The 19,024-nt window shown below is 34.9% G+C and overlaps 4 protein-coding genes and 1 long non-coding RNA gene across 10 annotated transcripts; 2 read left to right on the top strand and 3 right to left on the bottom strand.

Moving 5' to 3' along the window:
• Nucleotides 1-959: 959 nt before the first annotated feature.
• On the top strand, nt 960-2,827 carry LOC140971197 (B3 domain-containing protein REM17-like). Of its 2 annotated transcripts, none has more exons than XM_073433328.1 (4): nt 960-1,334; nt 1,468-1,816; nt 2,233-2,363; nt 2,479-2,827. In XM_073433328.1, exons 1-4 carry the CDS (start codon nt 1,263-1,265, stop codon nt 2,716-2,718), a joined length of 792 nt encoding a protein of 263 aa, XP_073289429.1. In that variant the 5' UTR covers nt 960-1,262; the 3' UTR covers nt 2,719-2,827. The 2 variants fall into 2 exon arrangements, with proteins under 2 accessions (XP_073289429.1, XP_073289430.1); XM_073433329.1 differs by having other exon boundaries at nt 963-1,334; nt 2,236-2,363.
• A 427-nt stretch (nt 2,828-3,254) lies between these two features.
• On the bottom strand, nt 3,255-6,199 carry LOC140971198 (nudix hydrolase 20, chloroplastic-like). 5 transcript variants are annotated; one of them, XM_073433331.1, is made up of 4 exons: nt 5,976-6,199; nt 5,819-5,896; nt 4,081-4,201; nt 3,255-3,769 (listed from the first exon to the last, which is right to left on the bottom strand). In XM_073433331.1, the coding sequence occupies exons 1-4, from the start codon at nt 5,978-5,980 to the stop codon at nt 3,608-3,610; spliced, it is 366 nt and encodes a 121-aa protein (XP_073289432.1). In that variant the 5' UTR covers nt 5,981-6,199; the 3' UTR covers nt 3,255-3,607. The 5 variants fall into 5 exon arrangements, with proteins under 5 accessions (XP_073289432.1, XP_073289431.1, XP_073289435.1 ...); XM_073433333.1 differs by lacking the exon at nt 3,255-3,769 and adding an exon at nt 4,604-4,790; XM_073433330.1 differs by lacking the exon at nt 5,976-6,199 and having other exon boundaries at nt 5,819-5,908.
• An 82-nt stretch (nt 6,200-6,281) lies between these two features.
• Nucleotides 6,282-9,078, bottom strand: LOC140971196 (phenylacetaldehyde reductase-like). Its single transcript, XM_073433327.1, has 6 exons — nt 8,899-9,078; nt 8,641-8,813; nt 8,362-8,547; nt 7,373-7,535; nt 7,021-7,207; nt 6,282-6,486 (listed from the first exon to the last, which is right to left on the bottom strand). The coding sequence occupies exons 1-6, from the start codon at nt 9,017-9,019 to the stop codon at nt 6,342-6,344; spliced, it is 975 nt and encodes a 324-aa protein (XP_073289428.1). The 5' UTR covers nt 9,020-9,078; the 3' UTR covers nt 6,282-6,341.
• Nucleotides 9,079-12,255: 3,177 nt separating this feature from the next.
• Nucleotides 12,256-12,823, top strand: LOC140971199 (uncharacterized). Its single transcript, XR_012174260.1, has 3 exons — nt 12,256-12,319; nt 12,367-12,683; nt 12,714-12,823. It is a non-coding gene; the product is annotated as an uncharacterized lncRNA (long non-coding RNA).
• LOC140971195 (probable glycosyltransferase At5g03795) lies at nt 12,534-14,516 on the bottom strand. The gene is made up of 4 exons (XM_073433326.1): nt 14,157-14,516; nt 13,908-14,077; nt 13,478-13,823; nt 12,534-13,383 (listed from the first exon to the last, which is right to left on the bottom strand). The coding sequence occupies exons 1-4, from the start codon at nt 14,361-14,363 to the stop codon at nt 12,709-12,711; spliced, it is 1,398 nt and encodes a 465-aa protein (XP_073289427.1). The 5' UTR covers nt 14,364-14,516; the 3' UTR covers nt 12,534-12,708.
• Nucleotides 14,517-19,024: the final 4,508 nt, after the last annotated feature.

Genomic DNA, 19,024 nt, shown 5'->3' with positions numbered 1-19,024 from the left:
TAGAACACACTCTGCGTCTATCAACATCTGCAATGACAAAAAGTCAATTGCTTAGATATGTATAATTTTCTTACAAATATCTAAAACAAAGCAGTCAGAAACTACATAAAAACATTATCAATTACGTTATTCTTGACCTTAATGTTTATCTTCATGGCAAATTAAGCATATTCTTGGCCTCTAAAAAATCGGAAGTAGAACATCCAAACCAAATATTACCAGCAAAGATAAATTGGGAAGAACTATTCGAATCTTTACTTTTTGCTATAACGTTGAGCGCAAAGATTCGGAATCGAGAGCTCAAAGTGTAATACATGGACCATATGCATTATAAAAAAATAATTAAATGGTAAATTAGAATGGAAATAAAAAATTTGTCTTATGGTTATTAAATATTTAAATTCAATTAATTTGATAACATCGCCGGCCAAACCGAATCGATTACCAAATCGTACCAAAACAATGCGATTCTTATTCAGTCTTTTGTAGACATCTTATAATTAAAATTATCGATTCATATATCGTGATCAAATCTATTTTTCAGTATTTCGTGATTAAAATGCAGCATAATATATTTTAACCTCTTTTTTCTCTTTTTTTTTTTGCTGACTTAAAATATAAACGGACCCAATTGGGTTAAATATGAATACAATTTTAAGGTTCAAATTAACTATGTTTGAGGTGGACTCGAAACTCAAATCATTCAATACTTTTCGATCGAATTCATCTCAATTTAGAGCTTGAATTTACTTGATTTAGACAAATAAATTTTAATCTCAAACTTTGTTTCTAACAGAAACTAAAATATTAGCGATATAATTATTAAATATTGAAATTGAATTCATTTGATCATCCGTGCAACCGATGTGATTCTTTATTTTATCTGTATTTTCCAATGGCGACAAAGGAAGGCATAAAACATTTTATTTTAGCCCATCTCTCTGTTTCTGGAGACCCACAACAAATTAGTATAATATCTTTTAAGTTACAAGCTTCCAATTTTTTTCTTTATAATTAAAATTATAATACGAAGTGGAGAAAGAGTTGAGGAGATTTTTTTCTTGGTTTATGGGATTTACTATTCCCTCCAGTGTGTCAGTATGACTTGACATGATTTGAATGATCACGTCTGAAACAGTGAAACTATATTTGAAGTACTGGTGGATATCAGGAGGAAAAGTAATTGAAGTGTGAGTTTTCTTTTTAGTCCAAAAAAAATTCCATCTTTTTGCATGACCACGTAGTTTCTGGACTGATTTCTCATGGAAGGGAAGCGACGATCCAAGCCCTCATTTTTCAAAGTCTTGTTCAGTGAAGATTTCACTCGCCAACTGGTAAGTTCTGATTTTATGTACTGATTCGCATCGCTGAATGAGTTTATGTATTTGTATTTATGCCTCCAGTAAGAAAATGATTCTATTTGATAATGGATTTCTTGTTTAATGCTTGTTTGGTGTTGTCCTTCAGAGGTTGCCGACTGCTTTCGTGAAGAAACATGGTGAACTTTTACCTGAAAATGCGGTACTCAGAGCCAGTTCTGGGAAATCTTGGGCTGTGAAACTAGAGCATACAGAGGATGAGGATTGTTACTTTACGCAAGGCTGGCCGAAATTTGTTGAGGATTTGGGGCTTAGAATGGGGGAATTTCTGTTGTTCTGGTTAGCTGGGAAGTCCATAATTCATGTTTCGGTGTATGGAATCAGCGGCTGCGAGAGGGAAATTTCCAACCGTAAATCGGAGTTCGAGACCTCTGACTCTGCTGAAGAAGTTGAAATATTGAGCGCAGATTGCGGATTAGCCAAACGCAGCCACCTTGGTTAGCTTTCTTGTTTGTTCTTAATCATGAAATATTGTGTGATGGGAACTTGTATGATTAGAAAAATATATGAATAATTTAGAATTAGGACAGCTGGTTTTAAGAATGAGTGATTGCCCGTCTCCGACCCTTACTGCTTTTTTAAACATTATATTGGTGCAAACCATGCTAACAAGTAAAATCACACTTGTCTCTCTATATGTAGAGGTGGTAGAAGCGAGTGAACCGCTCCTGAAACAGGTGTTAGAATTGGTTATTAATAGCTTCAATGGATCGGGTTTCGGGGGCGGTTTATAACCTCTCTTGTAGCTTGTTTCGTAACTGATATTGCCGTTTTACGGATTTTAGATATCATTTATGGCTGTCTTTCTCTCCTGTTGTCATCGCGGATTTTATCTTCCAATGAAATTCATTAGCAGAAGCGAAGAACAAACGAGCAAAGACTAGCTTTTTGGAGGAAGAAGCAGCTAGGAATCCTGGTAATGTGGATCATTCGAGCCCACTCTACTTCGAGATTGTTTTGAAGAAGCATCACAGATCGAGAGTGGTAAAAATCTGTACTCTTCTCTTCATATTGTTTCAAGGACTTTTCACTTAGCTATTCCAGATGATGTTTTATTCCAACTCGTATATATGGTTTTGTGGCTTTGCTTGAAACATAGTCTCTCCGTGTGGAATTTGCGAAAGTGTCTGGTTTGATCGGGCAAAAGAGAGTGGTGCTGGAGTATGTGCCAAAGCAGCATTTTACTTCTGTGGAACTGTACCGTAAACCGGGGTTTTTTAGGCTCGACGTGGCTTGGTCGGGTTTTATAAAAGAAAATGGACTGATCTTTGGAAGAACCTACTCTTTTGAATTCAATCCCAGAAAAAATGTGATTCAGGTTGATGAGATCGAGAAATAGATGAGTCGCCGGTTATGGTATTTGCAATTGAATGGGAGATGTATTCACTTCTTTTCTTTAGCTCACAACTTTAGCTTTGTGTATATGAAGATATTCAAAACTTTTTCCAGTCTTTCGGTTCCTACGGACATGTATCTATTTTCTATGAATGTGTTCTCGGCGTTTTGCGTGACAAATCGTGTCGTACATTTGAAGGTTTTATTCGATATGGCGATTATTCTTACAGTTTTCCCTCTAGGTCTGATGGACTGTACAAAACAGAAGGGGAAAGAATAATAGTAGGTTCGAGCACATAAACGATTTTAATTGATATTGGCTACAAGACTGTCAAATTAGTGCTCCGATAGTAAATATAATGCCTTTTATAATAAAAAAAATAATCACACTTAAACGTTAATATACTAGACATAATTAATATTAACTATAAGAATTGATAGTCGCTAAAATTGGATGATCTTCCTCCGGTGGATGGTACTGGACGGATGGTCATCTTCTGCTGGCAAGAACTGAATTGGAACACTGACTTCGACCTAAGATAGGGTTGAAATGACAAACGGAGATAGAAAGGGTTAAGATGACAAACGGAGTTAGAAGAAAACTGAGAGGTTGTCTCGACGTATTTCTTCTGACTCTCAAGTCAATTGTCGTAAAATGGTGAGAACAATATAAGGTGCTCACGAGATGAATATATTGAGTAATGGTTTGCCCTTTGCTAACTTGGTATAGAAGTAGTAGAACGGTTCTTATTTTGGCTCCCAATTACTTTCTTCTAAACACTATGCATTTTTCATCCTCGTGATCGAGCTCCCATTATGAAGATATATATGCTATTATTTTCTCTCATGAAGTTCTTTTGGTTTTTGGCGATAAATTTTCCGAATTTGTTGGCTCAAAAACAAAAATGAATTAAAATATACATATAAATGCACATGGTCCATTGAATACAATTTCCAACAAGTGTAGTTCGTAGAGATGTGGATATAATTACGATTTTCAGAAGAGATTGCTTTTCGAGTTGGTCATGCATAAAGACAAAGACAATGCTACTAACCTGTAATAAAAATTAAGTGCGAGTTAAAAGAATATGAATAGAAATAACCAATTTCCTATGCTTACCAAGGTCGCATATAGGAAATTGGTTACTTCTATTCATATTCTTTAACTCGCACTTAATTTTTATTACAGGTTAATAGCATGCATGACCAACTCGAAAAGCAATCTCTTCTAAATCAAAACCAAAAATGAATTAAAATTTCCAATAAATGTATCCCCAGAAAACATGTAGGGCTATATAAATCCGTAAGCTGCCTAAGTAACTTTCAAATAGAATTTTCAATCACAAACTAGGAGGTCAGCACATACCTGTCCTCCAGCAACCATTTCATCTAGCTTCCTAGGAAAAGTGGGTTTAACTATACTTCTCTTCGCTAGCCAAAGATATTTCTTCCCATCTCTTTCGACGTAGCCATTCATCTGCACTAACCTAGCAGAAACATGCATCATCATAAGAAAATGGCAATCAAGAGGATCAATCAAAGGACCAAAAGAAAAAATATGCCAACTTATAGGACAAAAACAGCAATTTTTCATTGATGTCGATAAAAGTTTACTTTCTGGAGGATAACTTAAATAAAACTCAATCTGGCATTAATAAGCAATAAAATATGTTATAGCACAAAATCTAGAGTTAAGCTCAAATTGGATACCATCCCACCTTATTCCAAAGTATGGTGCTGCTGTTCGTTCTAGTGAGAAGAATTATGCTGTCCCAAGAGAAGACTTGACAGCATACAGGTGTAAATAATGAACAAGCCAAAAACATAGAACAAAATGATGGACATGTATGTTAATGCATATCCATATAGTGATAGCACATTCCAAATACCTCATTCCGAATTCCTGGTATAAGTTCTTCACCCAGACACTTGATTACGTCGCCAACAGCTATTGTCCTGTCCTTGTATGTGCTCAGCTTAGTATGTAATGCAATATGGTATCCAAAATGGAGGCCATAAGAGGTGTTCTCTGGAAATGTGAATGTATCTTCGAACCTCCTCAAATGGTGAGCAAATCTATATGTGACATTGGAAGCGACTTTATGACACAGAATATCAAGATGTGGGCCAAAAAGTGAATGAAAGGCATATCAAGTTGTGAGCCAAAAATGAATAGCCCATGATAAATATGTATATTCTGGAACTGGAAGGAAGGGACAGGCATGTGGGAGGGGTATCTATGATATACATAGGGGAGTCAGGGAGATGATCCAGTTATTGATTTTTCCTTTCGAATTTACTCTGAGAAGAGGGAGGGAGAGACTCTGTAAAGAGGGAACAATTACTTTCTTTTTCATCTCTTAAATAATATGAATTCCTTGAGTTTTGCTTCATTTATTCCATTATTTGGTTACTGTTATTTGATTCAAGCAGGTGGTTGCAACACTTTATATCACAGGAAACAAAAATATTCAGCACGCAAAACAATTCCCCACGGTAAGAAAGGCTCGTTGTCTACCAGAGTTTCTGCTAAGTTGCGATCACAAGACACGAGTTCTAAATATTTAGTTTACTGCTGTAAGTCAAATTCTCAAATGATTAATCATTTACTTAATCCATTAACAAGCCTCGGCGAGGCAACACGATAATCTAAATTCAACAGCAACAAAACTACAATGGCAAGGAGTTATCCAACATAAACTGTAACCCAAATCAATCAGTACAACGGTATGCAGACAATGAGAAGAGGCACTGTAAATACCCCTTTTACTACATTATCTATAATAAGTCCTAATCACTTAACAAAAAACGAAGATGGCATATCACCAATTGGCCATCAAACGAAAACAATTCATAACACAACTTGCGGAAAAATCTTAACAAAATCGAATCTTGAAGCTAATGTCATCAGTGGTAAATAAACTATAATGCTATTTGATAAACAATTAATGCAACATATATTTTATGAATTCGAACCTCATCAAACCTTGAGACCAAACAAATCCCGTTTACTGATCCAAACCAACAACAAAAAACATTGATAGCTCAACTAAAAAAAAACCCAACAAAGAATGAATCAAAATCGAGAAGGAAAGCATGATTACTTCTTGTGAACATAGCCGACAATTTGTTCCTCTACAACAAAAGGGACGAAGAATTCACGTAGCTTCTCCTGAAATCTCCTGAAATGCATCCCACGATTTAGGATTAGAATAATACAACATACACAGAAGAATAGAAGCTGAGAGCTTGAGAACGTACATCATTGCGGTTGCAGAGGTTTACTTTCAGGAAGAACCTTGGAGATAAGAAGAATCACTTTTACGCGGCGGTTAAGAGAATCGAACGATGTCGTCCCAGGTGAAGTCATGGGAAAGTGTGAGGGAGAGGAGAGCAAAGTGGGAGTTTGAGCTTCTTTCTTGTGAGTGTCGAAGAAGAGGAGAGCACAGCACCAAATGGTTGCCATTCTACGACTTTCTAAATTCTAATTAAATATAATATAATATATTTGGTCCCACATATAAAAAAAGGTATAAATATTCATTACACACAAATTTCATAATGTTACGCTTTGTGCCAGCTCAGCAAGAGTGTGTGTGTGTGTGTGTATTAATAAACAACTAATGTTTAAGGAAGATATCCTTTGCTCCTCAAACTCTCAACAGAATCCTTGATAATTTGCTCCATGGGAAGAAATTGAATACCTAAGTCTATAAGCTTCTTGGCTGCATCCTTGCACCTTAGCAGTCCAGGCTGCGTATCCTTCGATAATCTACACATTTTACACCAAAAGCAGAGTATTTAGTCGGCAGCCCTGGAATGTTATGTTATACAGGAACAGGTGTGCTAGATGAATCGAAAAATGAAAAGGAACTACAATTACCTCGCTACCAAACTCATTCCAGATAGTCTGACTGCCTAATAGTTTTATGTCTAGTTAATTTCGAGCTTCTAACGGCTACTGTTACCACATCCAAAACATCTAAGACAGTTCCGACATTTTTTATATTCTAATATCTCATTCGGTTCATCTTTTAACATTCACATCTCATCAACTTTAGTCCAAGCTCTGATACAGTGTTTTTTACTGACCATTGCTTGACTGCGTATATCATAGGTGTGCAAACTTTACGTGGTTTCAAACAAGTCTGGAGAGAATGTCAAGGAAAATCAAAAAGGAATAAGAGATCAATATTTAGGCAAGTGTTGAGATTGTGTTTGGTGTTTACATCTCACATATCAGATTCATCCAATACAAGAATTTTACAGGCGGTCTTAACGACGTTTTGCAAGAGTGCATTATTACCTAGGCACCTTGTACTCAGGGTAGCATTCTGCAACCTTAGCAGCAAAGTCACTGAAATGAGATACAGCTTCAACGCATAAGTGACGTCCGGTAGCCGATGTATTTTCATACACAAGTATGTGTGCCAGAGCCACATCTTTAACATGCACAGATCCCATGTAGGAATTCTCGTATGCTTCCTCATGGCCTATATCCAAACAAATAATCCAGATTTCAGGATCATCTTCACTCTAAGATATGGTAAGTACATGCAACTTTTCATCTCTCTGGCATTTTTAACAATGTATCCAAAGAAATTCGACAACAAGCCGTGAAGTTAACATTTTTTATGGAAAGTTTGGAATTGGGTTACCCTGAAGAAGGCGAAGAATCATCTCCATACTTGCATTTAACGCCGGAGGGATCATAGGACCCATCACTGTTCCAGGATTCACCACTACAATATCCACACCATTTTCCGCGGCAAATTTCCAAGCAGCCTTTTCAGCCAGTGTTTTAGAAAGTGCATACCAAAGCTAAACAAGCAGACTCAGTCGTAAACACAATGCAATAATCGATGCTCAAATTCCCGTTTTTAGTCTTCATATTGTTGTATGAAAATAAAGCCAAGATCCTTTTAGAAAATGCCTACGGTGGTCCACTCTAGACCAGCCTATAATATACCACAGGCCATACTATCTGAGTTATATCACAGGCATTGCATTTGCATCATAAATTGTTGGGAACATCAATACTAAGCCACTATATCAGTTTATTAATCTGTAGCCTCTCAACCTTGTAGACATGTTCGCCGTTGAGCGTAAACAGGAACGGTAGATAAAGCCACAAACTTTCCAGCTTAAAATTACTACAACCCTAATTTTTATGGAATATGGCCGATTTTTAGGCCGATGCAAAACAAAATGGCCGTCATGGCTGTAATGGAACAGTGTTTTGAATTTTTCAAAACTTTTCCTAATTTTATGAAGTTTTGGTTATATATTTTTTCAACACTTCCCAAATTTTCTTTTAAATTCTTTTAGGTTGCATGTGGATTGAAATATTTCGATTTGAGGGGTGAATTTGAAATGAATTCATGTGATCGATTAATTTGAAATCCATTATAATGACTCAAAAATTAATTATTTTTGGATTTGAAATTCGGTGTCAAATTAATTCGTTATTATGAATTTAAAATCCCTCACGATACCATGAGCGACAACCTTTGGGCTGCGGCTATTTCGACCAAAATTTCCACAAACAAAAAAATGGGGGAGAATTATACAACAGAAATTATAGAAACGCACAATTCAAAAGCAAATATTGAGAACATAATCGATTATTAACCATGAAGAAAAGTACCCCATTTTGCTTGCAGTACTCCTCATCTGTCCAGCAATCTTCATTCTTAACCACATCACCCGGCCAATTCGGGCTCGGCATAATCGACGATGTCGACGAGGTCACAACCACCCGTCGAACGCCGGTATCCTTGGCTGCCGTTAGCACATTAATGGTGCCACTGATCGCCGGATCCAACAGTTCACACTAAAATCAATTGTATCAGCAAATATTTCGAATGGGAGACTGTAAAGTACTTCAGTTTGTTAAGAGAAAATTTATCTTCAATTCTGCAAGAACCTTAGGATCGGAGACTGGATTGAAGAAACAAGGGGAAGCGACGTGGAACACGCCGGAGGCGCCAGAAACTGCGGCGAGAATGGAACTATAATCAAGCAAATCCATCTGGAAAAGACGGAGGCGAGATTCAGCTCCCGCGATCGATTCCAGGTGCTTTGTTTCTTTATCATCTTCTGAGGAGCAAAATGATGAAATAGTAAGCCACAAAAGCTGAATCACGCAACTATATCATAAAATCAAAAGGTCGGAGGGAGGAACTGAGATTCTGGACGGTGGCGTGGACGGTGTAGCCACGGAGGAGGAGGCTCTGAACGAGCCACGAACCGATGTAGCCGCTGCCACCTGTTACACACACTACTTCGCCTTGTCTCTCTTCCATTGTTCTTCAGCTTAACTATTCTCTGCTGTAGGGAGTGTGCGTCTGTTGTATTTATATATATGCATTAATCATCGTTATTTCCTTCTAATAAATAAAATCTTTTACATAAAAATAGTGATTCCAATTCCAATTTTCATAATATCTCCAAAATAATATGTCTCGTGAATCTTTATTATTGAGATATGTCAATAATGCACATAATAATAAACAATATTTTTTATATAAAAAATAATTTTTTTCATGAGGAACCTACATAGAACTGTTTCATAAAATCAACTCGTGAGATCGTGTCATAAAATTTCTTGTGACTCCAAAAAAAACTCCTTCATCTCTTTTTCTACATTATTCTGACTATTTTAGTCAACTGATTATTTGAAAATATTGACCAGATTGAAATTTTAAATCTTCTTTTACGATATATGTGGTTTAAAATTATTTAAATATTAATATAATTAATTTAGTTATTCAAAATTATTCTTCAAAAATTGATCAGTTTGATTGATTGGTATAGATTAATGTACCCATTTGATTGATCGGTTATATATTAATGTACCCATTTGATTACAAATGGAAAATATTATTTTATAATAACTCACTATATATTATATATTTTAAAAATTGAAGTACATTTATGTTAGATAGTAGTGCGTACAAATTTCTTGACATGATCAAATATTTACAAAAATGCTCTGTATGTAATTCTTGATAATGTTCTCATAAACTTTAAGGGAAAAATGTCATTTTTTTCACTAACTTGTTTAATTTTAAAGATTTGTCCACCAAATTTTCGATATTTGATTTTGGTACGTTAACTTTTAATTTTCGAATATTTTGATTTAATTTTTGATGCGACACAGAAAAATACTAATATGACACTGAAAAATTCTGATGCGACACAAGAAAATACTGACATGACATCAAAAATTGCTGACATACCGTTGAAAATTGCTGAATTTTCAGCCACTACATCAACAATTGGACAGAAATAGTCGAAAATTAAAATTTTGTATAATTAAAACCAAAATTGAAAAGCTTAATAGATCAAAATCCAAAATTGGACAAGATAATGGGGAAAAAAAAATCATTTTCTCAACTTTTATTTCGACATTTTATAGTCTAAAAAAATCAGAATCTAAACTTAAAAACAGAAGGGATGTGCCGCGATCATTTCAAACAACAAAAAAAAAAAAATTAAAAACAATTTCAATTAAAATATTAAAGTAATTCATTTTAACAGTAATTTTATTTTATATGAGATATTGACGTGTAACGTAGCATGTATTTTATTCAGTATTTTTTCAATTATCCGTATGGGCATAAAAGCATTCGGCTTAAAAAATAATTTTTTAAACAAGCTTTTCATCAGTTTTTTAGGTAATATAAAAAAATAAGAGTAGGTCTCTTGTGAAACGGTCTCACGAATATTTATCTGTGAGACGGGTCAACCCTACCGATATTCACAATAAAAAGTAATACTCTTAGCATAAAAAATAATATTTTTTATGGATGACCCAAATAAGAGATATGTCTCACAAAATACTACCCGCGAGACCGTCTTGCACAAGTTTTTGTTAAAAATAATTATATACATAATAACTAACAAAAAAATTGTCATTTTTTTAGATAAAGATGAATTTATTGCATTAAAACTACGAAAAATTTCTTTTCTTTTCTTTCAATTTATTTTTAAAATTTTAAAATATACAACCAAACATCAATTATATATTAAAGCAGTAGTTACCCAAACGTTTTTTTACTTTAAAATAGACAACCAAACATCAATTATTAATATTAAGGCAGTAGTTACCCAAACGTTTTCTTACTTGACTTCTTCATTAATAACCATGCAACGACGTAAAAGAAGAGAAAAGAACACCAGCAGAAAATGAAAAAGAACTAAAGTCGGAAAAATAAAAAAACGTACAAAACATTGTAAAGAATTAAAAAAACATGTCAAATTAAAGAATGATCTCGAATAAAAATAAATAAATATTACATCAACCTCACTGTCAATCTCTTGTTCTTGTTCCACTGTCTGACATGATCTTTTAGAGAAAAAAATATTACATCAACCAAACTGTCAATCTCTTGTTCTTGTATGTTATGGGTAGATCAGAACTTCAACCCTTACGCTAAAATGATATTTCACGTCAAAATAGTGCATGAGTTTTCTTCAATGGAGCTACGCTATTTTCCATTCCCCTCTGCGCAATAATTAGATATATTTACATAATAGTATAATATTTATTATATCATTTTAATAATTAGATATTTAATAATAAAAATTGAAATATTTAATTATAAAAATTTAAAAAAAGATATTAAAATATAATAATTAATATATGTAAAATAAAAAGAATATTTCGAGAATATTCTTTTTGGTGTAAGATTTGAAGTAAATGGGTTGGAGATGGACGTTGTATTTGGTGCAGAAATCGCACTATTTTAATGTAAAATTTGCACCAAAATAGATTTTGTGGTTGGAGATTGCCTCAACAATGATGGTTCATAATTTCTTTTAGGGTGCACTTGGGGAGATATATAGATTTGAAATATATGGATTTCAATTATTAATGCATTGTTAACAACAAAATAATAATTAAAATATTAAGTTCACACTTTATTTATATATTAGTTACCAAAAATATAGTGAATTCTAGATGATACCATTATTGAGTGAATTTATAATTAAACATAATTAACGTGAAATACTATATAAACATGAAAATTATGAATTTGATGTTGATAGTCTTACTTCTATAGAACAACAAAAATATATTTGAAATCAATGAATTAATTCATCAATCCAATTACAACTTTAAAAGTACTTTCTTTTGAAAATTCAATTTTATCGAGGAAAATAAAATATAGTGGTATTGTGTTTGATTTTGTGTTGATCATAGAACTCGAGACAATGATGATTCATATTCATATCCATGATAATTTTTGACACCTTAATTTAGTGTCAAGTTGATTTTCAATTTAACTTTTGTAATAAATTTTTTTCCTATGATTTCATCTTTAATTTTGAAAACATGGTAGAATTTAATATAATCATCAACCAAAGTAATAAAATATGTATTTGTCATCATATGTTTGCATTTATTTTAAATAACATGTGTGGGTCCTGACTCGTAATTAACATAAGTGTTGTCTTTTACTAAAAATAGCGGCAACAGTAGTACACTTTATTTATATAGGTATTTTGGTTGCCGAGAATGGGAACTTCCGTCAACAATTTGAGTTGTTGATTACCATCAACATATATATTTTTCAAGTTTCTGACCGGAAGTAATTGTTGTTCGAGTGATATGGAAATGCGGTCTTCGAAAGACGTGAACCACGAGTGGTGATGGTGGCTGGTTCATCATCAAGGCAGGCGAGAAGGCATAAAGAATCGGCTCACCTTTCCGAAAACCATACTAAGGACATCTTCAAGTCATGAAATTAGAAGCCCATCATAGATCATCCAGATTCAATTATAATATTTCATGTGTTTGCTCAATTTTCAGTTTTCGTATTAACTGCAACATTTATTTAGTACTTACCAAAGTTGGGTCCAAATGTGAGTGTTTTCAACATCTTATGAATTATAAAAACATCAAACGTGTCAATACAAGAAGATTAACTTAGATTACAACAGGGAATACAGACAGTAAAATCAGTAAGGATTCCTACACACAACTCACTCAAGTTTCATGTGCATCATTAAGCTGAATATTTATCCTCCTCAGCCACACCGAATGCAGTATCATATGAAAAACATCGAACCGTTTCGGGGGGAAATTAACCTCGAAATGTCTCCTTACTAGAACACCTACCCTTTGCATTTCCATGTATTTGCCTGCAGGAATGGCCGTCAAAATCTTCTTCAGATCAGCAATCTCATTTACCCCAACATCGACCGAAAACGTCCCCCAATCCAAAACGTCGTCAAACGGTTTAGCATAATGGTTCTTGAGAAGCACGGGAACGCACCCCATATAAAGGGCTTCCACCATTCTTGGACTAGCTACTTCCCATCCACTGGGACAGATACAATACTTGCTCTTCCGAAACATTCCATAGTAAGAAACGTTCTTCGGGAGGTACTCGTGGATTCGGACGTCTGGATCTTTATCTTTCCACTGATCCATTAGAGCTTGCCTGATGTCACCATGGATGCCGCCAGCGTAGAAAACTAAAACAGAACGTTCTGACGGTCCTGGTCCCCCTATCAGGCCGTCCATCGTGCCATCAGGGAGATATATCTCTGGCATGGAGACATCAGTGGAGGGCTTGAATCCTTCTGTCGTGTTCGCATTACATAGAACTCGGATCGAATTCTTGTATAGGTGAGGTACGCCATGAGAAATAGTTGGGCCCTATCAAGATTCAAGAAGTTTCACAATGAGGAATCAGCTATTCGATCACGGCGTAAATGTAGATTAGGAGACAAGAAAAATCAAGAAGTGGTACCCAATCATGGCAAGCAAGAATGAAATGATCGTGCGCGAGTGTTCGATTCCAGTAAGGATACTTGGTAGCTATGAGATTCACATAGTCTCTTGCTATGTTTTGCAGCGGACTCCAAGCACGATTGTTGCGCTCATACGCGTACGTGGCTATGGATTGCATACTCATCGGGACGAAATAAACATGTGCCTGTCTAGGATCTCCGGTACGAAATCGGCTGATTTCGAGTTGATGAATGAGTATACCTTCGATGCCAAGAATTCCAAGGCTCTTGCTGTAATGGAACAGAGGTGGCTCCCCATCCTCGTACACGTATATCTTGAACAAGTTCTCCATTTCTAAGTAGCTCCTGCACAGGTTGCGGATAATGAATCAGATTCTTGGATACCTTAACTTTATCAGCTCATTCATTTTTTCAAGATCAAACTATTACCTGTGAAAAGATATGGGATCTCTGTACATTGGACCAGTGGGAACATAATCTGAATCATACGACGTTTCGTTGTTTCGCCGAGCTTCTTGAATCGTTGCCCGAGCTCGAGCTAGACTGGCCTCCACCTTCTCCAAATCGCTGAACTCTTTTCTATCTTCATTCTCCATCATCTGTTTCATTTCAAAACTAGTCCAAAATCTAGCAATTTTAACCATGGTAGAAGTTATTCGAACTAAAAAAAGGCCTTACCGCTGGTGGCTGATCCACCTCAGACGCAGTGGCGGGAGGCGGTGCACCAACTCCTTTCTTTAATATCACATAAGGTGAAGACGAGAGCCAACTAGAAGGCTTCTGGTTCAGTATGATCACAAGCCCGAATAGTAAAATCAATGGAAATATTACAAAATACACAAGCTTTGAAGAAGAAGATGATGATGACGACGAAGAATCCGCCATTTTTTTTTATACAGCACAATCTTCAAAGTGAAGCTATTAAAATTCATACGTGGGATCCTTTCGTCTGGAATTAAATGATTTACGTTAGCAGATGAACAAGGAGCCAACGTGTGGCAAGCTGATGAAGTTAACGACGCTGGATACGTTCTCCAATTTAACATTTCAGGAAATAATATTTAGATTATTCAAATATTATATACATGGTGTTGTGAAAAAGTAAAAATTTACGGTAAAAAGTAAAAATCTCAAACTCTCAAAATTATCACACTACACACTTTATAATATTTTTCTCTCAACTCAATTGTGATTTTCTTCACAAATGAGAGATCTATTTATAGGAAATTTTTACAAATAATCCAAAAATAAATTACATCATTACCTTAATCATCACACACAAATTTCAATATTCAACACCTAATTTTACCTTATTTTCAACATTCAAATATTCAACATTCAATATTCAAATACACATATTTAAATATTATTTTTCAACACTCCCCCTTGTGATGATGATCATAATGATTGTCTTCATTACGTGTTTTTATACTACCTCGTTAAAAACCTTACTAGGAAAAACCCATTGGGATAAAAACCATAGTAAGGGAAAAAGAGTGCAGTCACGTAAACTCCCCCTCATGTTGACACAAACAATTCTTCACAAATTTCGTAGATTGCGCATCCCAATATTATATATGTGCTTTCTGAATATTGTCGTAGGAAGTGCCTTTGTGAAGAGATCTGATGAGTTTTCACTTGATTGAATGTGACGAACATCAATACATTTATTCTTCTCAAGCTCTTTGGTGAATGCGAAGAACTTAGGAGGAATATGTTTAGTTCTGTCGCTTTTTATGTATCCTTCTTTCATTTGAGCAACACATGCAGCATTATCTTCATATAGTATCACAGGCTTCTCGTCGAATGATAATCCGCATGAGATTTGGATATGTTGAGTCATTGATTTTAACCACACACATTCACGGCTTGCTTCATGTAGTGCAATAATCTCGGCATGATTTGATGAAGTTGTTACAAGTGTTTGTTTCTGTGAACGCCAAGAAATTGCAGTGCCTCCACGAGTAAATACATATCCAGTTTGAGAACGTGCTTTGTGTGGATCAGATAAGTATCCAGCATCGGCATAACCAATTATACTTGGATTAGCATCTTTTGAATACAAAAGTCCCAAGTCTGTCGTTCCTCGTAGATAACGGAATATATGTTTAATTCCGTTCCAATGTCTCTTTGTTGGATATGTGCTAAATCTTGCCAATAAATTTACGGCAAAAGATATATCAATCCTTGTACAATTTGTAAGATACATAAGGGCACCGATAGCACTTAGATATGGTACTTCTGGACCAAGAATATCTTCATCATCTTCACATGGACGGAATGGATCCTTTTCTATGTTTAATGATCTAACAACCATTGGAGTACTTAAAGGATTTGATTTGTCCATATTAAAACGTTTAAGGATCTTTTCTGTATAATTTGTCTGGTGAACAAATATTCCACATTCTTTTTGTTCAATTTGTAAACCCAGACAATACTTGGTTTTTCCAAGATCCTTCATTTCAAATTCTTCTTTCAAGTATGACACAACTTCTTGAATTTCCTTATTTGTTCCAATGATGTTTAAATCATCAACATATACAGCAATAATTACGCATCCGGATGTTGTTTTCTTAATGAAAACACAAGGGCATATTGAATTATTTACATATCCCTTTTTCATCAAGTGATCACTTAGCCTATTATACCACATTCTGCCGGATTGCTTCAACCCATATAATGATCTTAGTAATTTCACAGAATAACATTCTCTGGGTTTTGAACTTTGTGCTTCAGGCATCTTAAATCCTTCAGGGATTTTCATATATATATTACTATCAAGTGATCCATATAAGTAGGCTGTAACAACATCCATAAGACGCATTTCTAAATTTTCAGATACTGCCAAGCTAATCAAATACCGAAACGTAATTGCATCCATCACAGGAGAATACGTTTCTTCATAATCAATTCCAGGCCTTTGAGAAAAACCTTGTGCAACAAGTCGAGCTTTATATCTTACTATTTCATTTTTCTCATTTCGCTTTCGAATAAAAACCCATTTGTATCCAACAGGTTTTACACCTTCAGGTGTAAGGACTATAGGTCCAAAAACATTACGTTTATTTAGCGAATCCAATTCAACCTGGATGGCATCTTTCCATTTTATCCAATCCTGCCGATTTTTACATTCACCAAAAGATTTTGGTTCATGATCTTCATTATCATTTATGATGTCGATTGCCACATTATAAGAAAATATATCATCAATTTCTTCTATATCTTTTCGGTTCCATATTTTTCCAGTATTAATATAATTGATAGAGATTTCATGATTCTCGTCAGTTTGTGGTTCTGACAAAACATTTTCATCATCATGTGTTTCTTCAGGAACATCATTCTCTATTTTGTGATCATTATGTGTTTCTTCAGGAACATCATTCTCTATTTTGTGATCATTGTGTTTCTCTATGAATTTTCTTTTTCGAGGATTTTTATCCTTGGAACCAACTGGCCTTCCACGCTTCAGGCGTTTAATGACATCATGACTATCTTCAATTTGTTTCTTCGGAATTTCAATTCGAGCAGGGGCATTTGCAGCATGTATATATGATTTAGTTACCCCTTTTGTGTCTGCAAATGCATCTGGTATTTGATTTGCTATTCTTTGCAAGTGCACAATTTGCTGTACATCTTTTTCACATTGTTTTGTTCTTGGATCCAGATGTAACAATGATGATACATACCATGTAATTTCTTTTTCGGTATGTTTCTGTTCTCCCCCTAACATTGGGAAGATTTCCTCATTAAAATGACAATCAGCAAAACGTGCTGTGAACACGTCGCCTGTCTGTGGTTCAAGATATCGAATGATCGATGGACTATCATAACCAATATAAATTCCAATCTTTCTTTGAGGTCCCATTTTCTTTCGTTGAGGTGGTGCAATAGGCACATACACCATACATCCAAAAATTCTCAGATGAGAAATGTCTGGTTCTTTACCAAATGCAAGCTGCAATGGGGAGTATTTATGATATGCACTTGGTCTGATGCGAATTAATGAAGCAGCATGTAAAATTGCATGTCCCCATATAGAAATAGGGAGCTTTGTTTTCATAATCATTGGTCTAGCAATCATTTGCAGACGTTTAATCAATGATTCAGCCAATCCATTTTGAGTATGTACATGAGCAACAGGATGCTCAACAATGATTCCCATAGACATACAATAATCATTGAAAGTCTGGGAAGTAAATTCACCAGCATTATCAAGTCTAATTTTCTTGATTGTATAATCGGGAAATTGATTCCTCAATTTTATTATTTGAGCAAGTAATCTTGCAAATGCAACATTTCGAGTTGACAATAAACATACATGTGACCATCTGCTGGAGGCATCAATCAATACCATAAAGTATCTGAATGGTCCACATGGTGGATGGATTGGTCCACAAATATCACCCTGAATACGTTCAAGAAACATTGGTGATTCAGTTTGGATTTTGGCTGGTGATGGTCTTATAATAAGTTTTCCAAGAGAACATGCTTTACATTGAAACTTATTATTCTGAAAGATCTTCTGGTCTTTCAATGGATGACCATGTGTATTTTCTATAATTCTTCGCATCATTGTTGAACCAGGATGTCCTAATCGATCATGCCAATTGGTTAATATTGAAGAATTATCAATTACCATGTTTGATTCAATGGGACGTATATGTGTATAATGCAATCCAGTAGGGAGCATTGGTAGTTTTTCAATCACATATTTCTTTCCTGATTTATATGTGGTAAGACACATATATTTCTCATTCCCTTCATTCATTGTTTGAGTATCATACCCATGGGAATATATATCATTAAAACTCAACAAATTTCTTTTCGATTGTGGTGAATATAAAGCATCATTGATCAAAAATTTTGTACCATTAGGTAACAAAAATTGTGCTTTACCACATCCTTTAATCAAGTCTACAGGACCTGATATTGTATTCACCGTTGTTTTTGTTGGTTTTAGTTCCAAGAAATATCTTTTATCTCGGAGGATAGTGTGCGTTGTACCACTATCAGGTATGCAAACTTCAGCTTGGTTCGTAGCATTTTCCATATTTGAACTTCAAAAAAATATGCAATGAAATAAAATTATTGACAATAAAATACAATACAATATAACACACTATAAAACATTATCATACGAATACATGAAAAACTAAAATATTTTACATATTTATTCCACCATCAAATTGATCATTGTCTGAGAAATCAATCAGAAAATCTCCAGCATCAAAATGAGTTGAACCACTCAAAGGTTTACTGTGTTCAGTAAAGTTGGTCTCCTTTTCTTTCCCCTTTATTGATTCTTTATACAGTTTACAAAGGTGCTCAGGGGCTCGACAAATACGGGACCAATGTCCTGGAGTACCACATCTGAAACAAGAACTTTCAAATCTTTTTGAGTGATTCTCATTAACACTCATATTTTATTGATGCCTTTTCGGTAGGTGGTTTGGGATGTTCTTTTGAGATGAGTTATAGAAATAACTATCTCGATTATTTTCAAAACCACGGCCGCGTCCACGACCACGACCACTTCCACGTCCACG

Source organism: Primulina huaijiensis, chromosome 2 (genome assembly GCF_012295235.1).
Source record: "Primulina huaijiensis isolate GDHJ02 chromosome 2, ASM1229523v2, whole genome shotgun sequence".
In the NCBI taxonomy this organism is placed as follows: Eukaryota; Viridiplantae; Streptophyta; class Magnoliopsida; order Lamiales; family Gesneriaceae; genus Primulina; species Primulina huaijiensis.
This window is presented reverse-complemented; position numbering and strand designations above follow the sequence as displayed.

Coding starts and splice junctions, on each gene's coding strand:
- LOC140971197 (XM_073433328.1), top strand. CDS start 1,263: ATGGAAGGGAAGCGACGATCCAAGCCCTCATTTTTCAAAGTCTTGTTC. Junction 1,335..1,467: donor AAGATTTCACTCGCCAACTG/GTAAGTTCTGAT, acceptor GTTGTCCTTCAG/AGGTTGCCGACTGCTTTCGT. Junction 2,364..2,478: donor AGCATCACAGATCGAGAGTG/GTAAAAATCTGT, acceptor CTTGAAACATAG/TCTCTCCGTGTGGAATTTGC.
- LOC140971198 (XM_073433330.1), bottom strand. CDS start 5,907: ATGCATTTCAGGAGATTTCAGGAGAAGCTACGTGAATTCTTCGTCCCT. Junction 4,202..5,818: donor GTCGGCTATGTTCACAAGAA/GTAATCATGCTT, acceptor TGTTTCTGCTAG/GTTAGTGCAGATGAATGGCT. Junction 3,770..4,080: donor AAATGGTTGCTGGAGGACAG/GTATGTGCTGAC, acceptor TTTTTATTACAG/GTTAGTAGCATTGTCTTTGT.
- LOC140971196 (XM_073433327.1), bottom strand. CDS start 9,019: ATGGAAGAGAGACAAGGCGAAGTAGTGTGTGTAACAGGTGGCAGCGGC. Junction 7,536..8,361: donor AGTACTGCAAGCAAAATGGG/GTACTTTTCTTC, acceptor CTGCTTGTTTAG/CTTTGGTATGCACTTTCTAA. Junction 6,487..7,020: donor CCTGAGTACAAGGTGCCTAG/GTAATAATGCAC, acceptor TAAAATGTGTAG/ATTATCGAAGGATACGCAGC.
- LOC140971195 (XM_073433326.1), bottom strand. CDS start 14,363: ATGGCGGATTCTTCGTCGTCATCATCATCTTCTTCTTCAAAGCTTGTG. Junction 14,078..14,156: donor AGGTGGATCAGCCACCAGCG/GTAAGGCCTTTT, acceptor GAAATGAAACAG/ATGATGGAGAATGAAGATAG. Junction 13,824..13,907: donor GATCCCATATCTTTTCACAG/GTAATAGTTTGA, acceptor CAACCTGTGCAG/GAGCTACTTAGAAATGGAGA.